Raw genomic sequence first — 9044 nt, forward strand, 5'->3', positions numbered from 1 at the left:
TTTTCCGGCAGATGACTGAATTAGCTGGAATAAATGAGAATGATATTGAATATCAACAGGGGCTGAGTTTGCCTTCTGCACATTTCATTACAGCATAATTATGCAACAACCCGCTCCGCTTCCAGGCTGTCGTTGATTAATCTGCTTATAAGTACCAACTGGGGGCTTCTACTGAATGTTATAACCTCTGGGTGTTATCTTCATCATGTGGGTTGAACATCTACTTTGCTTTAATTGCATTCACACGTACCCAGTGGTGGAAAAACTCAGATCTCCTAGTAAAAGTAGTGATACCACGGATAGAAATACTCGTAAAAATCATGCATTAAAGTACTCTCTGGTAGGTAAAGGTCGGGAGGTGGGGTTAATTTTAACTACTGTATGTACGTACTGGGTAGGCTACTTACATCATCCATAATAATAAATCATCCTTTAGTTGATTAAATTTTGTCGTAATTATTAGAATCTGAAAAACACAAATGTGGTGGAGAGTGCAGTATTTTCCCCTTAGTGTAGTGGAGTAGTATATACTATATATTGCAAATACTAAGTAGAGCACAAGTACTTTGTGAGTGTTGAATGGATACTTTCCACCACTACACACATCAGTGTCATTTGAACTGTCACTAGCACTGTGGATATTTTAAAGCATTATCTTTTCATAGTAATATGGTTATCATGCATTTGATGGACATCTCTGCTTTTTTTTGACCGTGAAAAATACAGAAAAAAAGACAAACTCTAGAGAGTTTTAATCCTTTATGAGTCATTCAAGAATTGCTGGATCAAAGGATTGAAGTGTACTTTCTGTAAATTATAAACAGCAAATGGACTGACATTAATATGTTAAAATGCAAGTAAAATGAAATTAACAGGATTTCACAGGAACAATGACTAAACAAAATCTATATATAACTACATTTTACAGTGTAGGATAATGTCATCTGGGCTCCTAGCATCTGGAGTCCAGACGTTCACCACTAACTAATCTTTAAGGATTTCAAAGAACTTCACACTTAAGCTATTTATTCATTTACATGGGATAGTTAGGGTGTGAATAGGCCTGTTTGTGCTGTTTACATTATATTTACATTAAGGTTCAATAAATCACATGCAACATAGCATAGAAACTGAACCTTGTTGTATGTTGATAACATTCCTTATTATCTTGTTATACACCAAATCATATGCTACATTAGAACAATACCACAAAAGTGGACTACTTGGTTTTTGAAACCTACTGTAAGAATATTGATTATATGATAACCAGTCTGTTATTGTGTATTTAAAAATGTCAAAGTTATTCCCCATTTTTAAGGTAAGGCTCATGAGGAAACAAAATAATTTGTTAAGAAACATACTATTTGTATTGTGTATTATTATTATTATTATTATTACAAAATGCACAAGTTAAATAGGTTAATTAAATAGTGTCTAAGTCTCAGTCATAGAAGCAATTTTAAAAACACTGATAAGCAGCCATATCTTATTAAATTTTAAAGCCTAATCTAAACCAGGAATATATCATTTAAATTATGTTAAAGTAGATACCAATATTAATTCTGACTTAACTTATTTGGATGCTACTTAAATGTCACACAGACTTCTGCCTTGATTTCATATGAAAATTGAGAGGCGAGAGGAACGTCTAGTTAATCTACAGCCTCCGACTAATCTGTAACTTGTCGTAGGGGCTGTGAATTGAAGAATGGTCCTCTTGTTTAGAGGATTAGTGCAGTTCTGCTCTGGATACAGAGATCACTCTTGACCTTGCAGAGCACGATGTCAGTGGCATGCTCACACTTCATTTCATTGACAGGCGCAATAAACGAGGAAGGACGCCTTCCTGACTGTCCCTAGGGAAGTCATCGGCTATCTGTCACATCAATATGTTTATAACTTTTTCAATATTGATCTATTTGGTTGGAAACTCGATTCTTGACTTTCTTTGTAGAACTATTTTGTATTTTAGGTCAAGCCTGAAACTAACAGAACATTTGGACATAATGGAGCTCAAAATGAAAGTCATCCCCTACATAATTAAATAAATGGCTAATAAAGTTCATATAGACCTGAGAAAACAGAGAAATTGCGTGTTTGTTACAGAAGTAGCCAAGTCCAATGTTGTTTTTTTGTTGCATTTACTATGTGGTACAATGAACTACTGCTGCTTTACTGCATTGTTTGGACACATGTTGAATTTTGTTCACTGTTCAGCAGCTTGAAGTCACTTCACAATTAATTTTTTTTTTTTTTTTTACAAGATTCCAATTAATTTGTTTAGTTGATAAAATACTTTACGTTATACAACTGCAGACACAAAGGACAACAAATCCAGCACATATGTTTACACAGGATAATGGCTACCACTGACACACGCACGTACATTCACAGATGGAAACGCCTAGGTTACTGTGAGAAAACAATAGAACAGTAAGTGTGCGTAAGTATTGCATGCTTTGTTTATTTAGACTTGTTCTCAATTTGAGACACATTAATCTTTTCCCCGGTGAGAAGCTGCCAGATGCCTCCTCTGTAGTTCTCATTTCCCAAAGCGTACAGGAAGAAATTGAAGGTGGGAGAGGTTTTAGCCAGGATAGGAGCCATCTGCAGAGACAAGCGCAACAAAGTTGTAAGTGCTTAACCTTTTCCACTCCGCCTCTCCCTACCATAGACCCATAGAACATTTGTTATTTTACCAATTGTTTTTAGGGGGTATAAGGGCTTAGAACATTATGAAGAAAGTATATGATGGCCAGTCAGCTCTAAAAAAATCTTGATTAAAAATCCTTCCAATATACCACATTTAGACACCAAGACCTTGAGGAGCAGCATAGAAAAAATCATACTTTGATTTAGTATTAAAAAAAACTTTTGACATTTGTAGATTTCTATAATTGCATTTTTCGATGTATGTATGGCTAGCATTTCTGTTCTGGAAATTTTTCAGAAACCCCCTTATTGTCACTATACCTAGGAAAGTTTCACGAGGCTGTGATTATCCCAGAGGTCACAATAATCATACAGTGAGGTCAAGTTTCAAAAAATGGTTTCACTACAACAAAATGGCTACTATGGGGACTAACATCATCACGCATAAATACAGCTGAATCCACAAGTGTCTAAGCTTTCCAGTCATACTTATTTATGCAATTCCGATACTGTTTAGGGACCCCTGTATGTAGAAATATTCAAATCATGCAAAATAATGCTTAGGTTTTGCCCCAACCCATACAGCCCATTTTTATTCATATCTTGAGGTGAGAGGCCAACAGACCCCTTTGAAAATGGCCACGCAACTTTTTCCCTCACCAAAATTTGTTTTTATTTATCCTACATTTGGAGCGTTATTTAGATGAGTGATAAAAATAAGAATGTTAATAGAGTACTTCATTCGATACCTTGCTATTTTTTTTGTTGTTATGGATAAGCTAGGAGATCTATTTTCAAAAACCTGTAATATAAAAATATTGGCAAATTGTTTCAGATTGCTCCTCATCCTAATTAGGTCATCCTCAGAGGAAAGACAACAGCTTGGGAGTTTTTTTGTATTTGAACGAGAGAGGAGGAGTGAGTTCACATAAGTTGTGGAAAACAAATTTAAAGAGGTGGTATTATGGTTTTTTGCTTTTTCCCTCTCCTTTATTGAGTTATATATCTTTTCTGTGCATGTAATAGGTTTGCAAAGTGAAAAAGCCCACCACCCCAAAGGGAGTTCCCATCTCCCACAGAAAACACTGCTCTGAACTGCCTGAAAACAGCTCATTTGTAGTCCAGCCCTTACTTCCCTTTCTTGTGATGTCACAATGAAAATACGTGTCATAATGCTAGCTGAGCGGCTACTCCGACACGCCCTCAAAAACATTGTGGAAAAACACTGAGCTGCAGCACTCACCTCTCCTCTCCCTTCCAAACACTAGCTACCCTCCAAGCAGTCAATGGACATGAAGTTGTTACTGTGATGTAGAGAAAGAGCTCTTTATGGATGAAAGATACTTTTGTTACAGATTAATAACTCACCACTCTGAAACTCTTGCTGCAGTCCATATTGCCAACCTAGTCGGCAACATGTAGCCTACAGCTGAATCGAAGCTGTTTACTGTCTTTTCACTGACCCGCCTTTCTCTGCTTCTGATTGGCTATTACCGGCCTTTCGCTGACCTGCCCTTCTCTGCTTCTGATTGGCTAGTAGTCCTTAACTAGGAACTGCGCGTGTGCAACTCCCAACAAACATCATTTAGAGACAAGATGTATCACTCCATAGCTAAAACGAGGCCTTCAACACACAGGGTCAAAAGAGGAGCTGCAGCAATGTGCAGTATGACAAAAAATATGGTGTTTTTTGAAAATTAAACCATGTAAACCTGTTCTGGTACAACCCCTAAATAGGATTTTGAACTTTGAAAATGAGCATAATACTACCTCTTTAAGTTAAATTTTTCATTTCATTTTTCATATGTTTGTTAGGCACATAAGGGAAAAAAGAGCTATGCTCTTCTATTTCTTTCGGTGTGTTGCTTGCGTGTTTGGCTGCAAGCAAATAACCAGATCGCAAGTACTGGTTTGACTGGAGACGTTTCGATACTACTCGATACTGGGCTGTTTCGGTCGATACCTTAAAGGTATCGCTACTCGATACCTCATCACTGGTATGGATGTATGTCAAACATCTGACTGTGAGCATCCTATATGAGCTGCATTTTAATATATATACATTAATAAGTTTGGATTATACTGGAAGATTTTTTGTGTGAATGTATGTACTTGTTGTCCTTACCATCCGGAGTTTGGGGGAGACCAGGTTGGCATTCTCCACAGCGGCGTAGAAAGCCAGGATGCCATATGGACCCCAGCAGAACAGCAAAGTCTTAAGAGGAGTGTTGGGGTTGAACTACAGAGGGGAAATAATAAAGACAGGGAGGAAGAGCAGGATAGATAAACATGGAAGTGGAGATAAACAGAAACAGGGAGAGAGGATCAGAACAAGAATCATTAGTTACTGATTTACTATAAGGATCCAAAGACAAGACAAGACAAAAATGCCTTGTGTCATGAGGTATTTTTCTAGGGGGCAAGTCACACGCCTGCTATCATGACTGGGAGAAAGACAGTGGCTGTTAAGATCATTCATGCTTGGCTACAAAACAGAAACAGCCAGCAAGTAAAGGGGCAGGTTGCTGTGATCCAGGGGTCAAAGTAGGCATTACTCTAAATTGGAGATTGCACATGACATGCAGAACGAATTATAACCCCATAACATACAGTCACAGTGTTCTGGTGGAGAGCTTGGAGTCTCTACTCTGTAGTCTTTGTGACGAAATGAAAGTGCCTAAAGCCAACTCAGATGACTGTGAGTAATGGGCTTATGCAACATAAAGTGAGGCAACCTGATTCTCAACTGAACTCAGATACTTTGTTCTTTTCACCGCACATCTACTGTCCACGTTCCCAAATGAAGCACTCTGTCTTCCCCCTGTGGCAATGACCTATATATGTCACAGTCTGCACGCCCCCATTCACATTCTGTTTTGTTACTCTGAATAGGGGCCACGTGAGGAGGTTGTCCTTACACTACGAAGAGATGAAATAGATGCAAACATAAGTTGCTTTTGGCTCTAATTCCTTCCAATAGGTGACCTCAAAGCAGGAACCTTTACGTGGACTGCATATGTTGGTAAGGATTTCTGTGGTATAACTGCCAGTGGCTTGAAATCCAGAGTCATTTCTAAATTCCTCTGCCTCATGCGTGTAATTAAATTTGGGGTTGGAGCCACTGTAGCAAAACAGAGCCAGTCTGTCTCTGTGTTCACATGAAAACACAAAATTGCTATGACAACTTCAATTTGAAAAATCAGTGTATAAGGCCAGTACCTGAAAAATCAGTGTATACATCTACATCGCTCTATACTTCTGATCCTATGTTGTTGGAGTTGGAGGATTTTTTTACTCACTCTGGGGTTTCCAGTCTTGTTAAATTTCTGTGCAATGGACTGGTAAGAGGACATGACAACAAACGTTTGGATGGCCATGTTGAAGGTGGCCATGGGGATCAAGTAGGACACATAGTTTCTGTGGAGAGAAAAAAAAAAGAATGGCTCAGTGTAAACGGTGAGCAATGGAAAACGCAAAGACATCTACAGTTGGCCTGATAGCAGTGTGAAAAGCGTATGTCTGTATATAGTACCTGTCTCCCTTGCTGTAGTCCAGAGTACAGCAAGTCCGGAGGGGCTCGTAGTCGTACTCTCCCCAGCCAAAGAGGGGCATTGCAGACCAGAAGGCGCTGAAGAGCCAGACAAATATAGCGAGAGTAATGGCGCTGCTCCACTGCAGCTTTGTCCCTGACAAGAACAAGGTCAAAAAATAATTTATTTTTTTAACACCTTAATCAATATGATGGCATGCTTGACTATATTATTTTCTCAGTCTGGTAAAGGTGACACTACTACCAAATCATTTTGCTTTAACATGTTTATACCGGGAAACAGCGGTATACTATCCACCACAGAAAATTATGTGAACACTGGAGGTTAGGTGTTGAGTCACTTCCTCTTCCTGCTATTAATAATGGCTGAAAATAGCAGGAGGGCTGATTTTGTTTCTCAGAGTTAAAATTATTAAAAAACATGCAAGCCTCCCAGGTCGCAGGTGTAACACCATTTGCTTTTGTCACTGATATCATGAGAAGGAACTGTGGCAAATTTAAAGACAAAAGGCCACTTGTTGACCAGCTGGCCTCTCCAGGATCGCGGGTGGTGTTTAGGTCAGCTGGGAGCCAAGAACAAAAATTAGTTCAGTGAATGCGTGGATTCCGTGTGTGTGAGTGTGGGGGAGGGGGGGGGGGGGATGCATTTTGTTGTAATTGTGCATTATCTTCTGGGCAGGGATAGAAGCATGTGTTAACTTACTGGTGCAGTACTGGTGGTATCTGTCCCAGGCAACGGCGGCTATAAAGTGGATGCTGGCGAGAGCTGTCACAAAACCATGGAAACCGTGAGTCTGGCATCCTTCAGAGCCATAAGGCCAGTACCTGGAGAGAGAGAACATGTGCATAAATTAATTTATTTATTATTGTAAAAAAAAACAATTAGTACAAATTGGCCCTTCAGGGTGAGCTGTTTTATAACAACTTATGTTCATGACCAAACACACTGAAATCAATCAATTTACTTATTTCAGACCATGGATCTATATTTAAAAAATAAATAATAGTAATATTTTTATCATCCTTGGCCTCATGAAAACTGACAACAGCATCTCTCATCTCCTGATTACAGCGTGAAAATCCACAGCACATTATGACATAGCAGAGTTGACCGCCCCCCCACTCTACAGCTTTGATTGTTCCTATCTTTTAGGCTATAGCTACAGCTCTGTGTCAATTATTCACCTCACATGGAGGACAGGGAGCCAGTAATATCAAGGTTATTATTTGGTCATTTCATTTCATTTGGCCACTGACCTGGATATACATTATGAAAGGGGGTGGTTACATCACTCACCTCAGGAAGCTGGAGAAAGCAGCGATGGTGGCGTTCATCGAGATGCCCATATCAGCCATCGCCAAGCTGAACACTAGGAAATTGCTGGGGGTCCTCAGCTCTCTCACTTTTAGGAAAGCGACGATTGTCACCGCATTTAAAAAGAAGCCCAGCATACCTTTTGGTGGAAGAAAAATAAACATTCATAAATGAAGGCAGCGATGAATGGAAATTAGTGCTTACAGCGCCACATGTAGCACCGTGACATTTCAAGATGAGTGAAAACATGCTCTTTTCAAACATCGCAGACAGTTCTCGTCAACAGTCTAGAAGTGAAAGTCAATGTGCGAGTTTAAAGAGAAATCTACAGATCCCTTGCACGTACATATATCCCTTGCTCCCACAACATTATGCTGTCAGCAACTAGATGTAGTCGGGTCCAGTCATAGGCTATTTGAATGTTATAGTACACAGCGGTTGCCGCCCTCGTAGCCTCGCAGTTTTTGGTTGAATATCAGCACAAAAGCCCAAAACACTCACCCTCCACCAGCAGGCAAGATCCCAGGGAGAAAACATCAAAGTCCGAGAAGCCCTCCGGTAAAGGGTAAGACGAGACCATCCTGGAGCCGATTTGACACAACAAAGTGCAGCTGTCTGAGACTTTTCACTACTCTCTATCCGTTCGGTTACGATGTGCCTTAGTATGACAGAAGGGAGCCCGCTTTTAAAGGGGCATTTCACGTGAAAAGCATGCACTTCATTGTGTAAAGCCCCCCTCTCCCAGTTGCCCCAATCCGTGCAGGAATGTATTAATGAACATAGCCACACACACCGCAACCCTTAATGCGTATTTGCCTACCACAACAGTAAAGCCCTTAATTAGTTACACAACAAGCCTTTGTGTCTCCGTGTCCCGGTGAGGATGCAGCGGCTGCTGATGTCAAACGACGAGATGACTGATGCAGCCCACAGCTCAGCATCGCTTTAAGGGGACACAACAGGTGTCTGCAGAGCTTCGCCCTCCTGCAAATCAGAACCATATTCACATGTAATAAGAAAGCAGTATCCCCCCAATATCTATTATTCTTAGACAACTATGTCTTCTCCAAAGGCTCTGCATGAGTGTTACATCCAGAGGGTACAGGGTTAATATACCCTTATGAATAGGTTTAAAGGCATGCGGTGTATGCTCAAAAGATGAGGATAGGCTACTACATGGTTTTATATTCACAGCCCCAAATACATATATCAGTGCATTGCAGATTATGCAGGATTTATCTTAAAGTAAAATGTATGTGATGTATTTTAATTCATTGTAGTAACCATGCACATTGGCTGACTGTTCATTTATACTATTAGTGCTTATTGGTCCATGTGATTATTGTTGATTTGTATCTTTATTAATCCTTTGCGCCATATGGCAGGACTCTGTTTTGACTATAGGATGTGAAACTGGACACACCATCATTCGTTTTGTCGTCATTTTTGAACAGAATAAAAGTTATGATAGACATACTGACCTCCAGAGATGAATCCAACTGTGTCATAGATGGCAAAACCAAATTG

General features: G+C 39.7%; 1 protein-coding gene across 1 annotated transcript; it reads right to left on the reverse strand.

Moving 5' to 3' along the window:
* Positions 1 to 746: 746 nt before the first annotated feature.
* On the reverse strand, positions 747 to 8431 carry rgra (retinal G protein coupled receptor a). Its single transcript, XM_038738013.1, has 7 exons — positions 8019 to 8431; positions 7500 to 7656; positions 6906 to 7027; positions 6185 to 6338; positions 5952 to 6069; positions 4778 to 4891; positions 747 to 2607 (listed from the first exon to the last, which is right to left on the reverse strand). Exons 1-7 carry the CDS (start codon positions 8095 to 8097, stop codon positions 2464 to 2466), a joined length of 888 nt encoding a protein of 295 aa, XP_038593941.1. The 5' UTR covers positions 8098 to 8431; the 3' UTR covers positions 747 to 2463.
* Between the last annotated feature and the right edge of the window lie 613 nt (positions 8432 to 9044).

This window comes from Micropterus salmoides, unplaced genomic scaffold (assembly GCF_014851395.1).
Source record: "Micropterus salmoides isolate LMB-PRFRI ecotype aquatic unplaced genomic scaffold, ASM1485139v1 Ms_hic_scaffold_22, whole genome shotgun sequence".
NCBI classification, from domain to species: Eukaryota; Metazoa; Chordata; class Actinopteri; order Centrarchiformes; family Centrarchidae; genus Micropterus; species Micropterus salmoides.

Coding starts and splice junctions, on each gene's coding strand:
- rgra (XM_038738013.1), bottom strand. CDS start 8,097: ATGGTCTCGTCTTACCCTTTACCGGAGGGCTTCTCGGACTTTGATGTT. Junction 7,657..8,018: donor ATCTTGCCTGCTGGTGGAGG/GTGAGTGTTTTG, acceptor TTCCACCAAAAG/GTATGCTGGGCTTCTTTTTA. Junction 2,608..4,777: donor TCTCCCCCAAACTCCGGATG/GTAAGGACAACA, acceptor TTGTCTCTGCAG/ATGGCTCCTATCCTGGCTAA.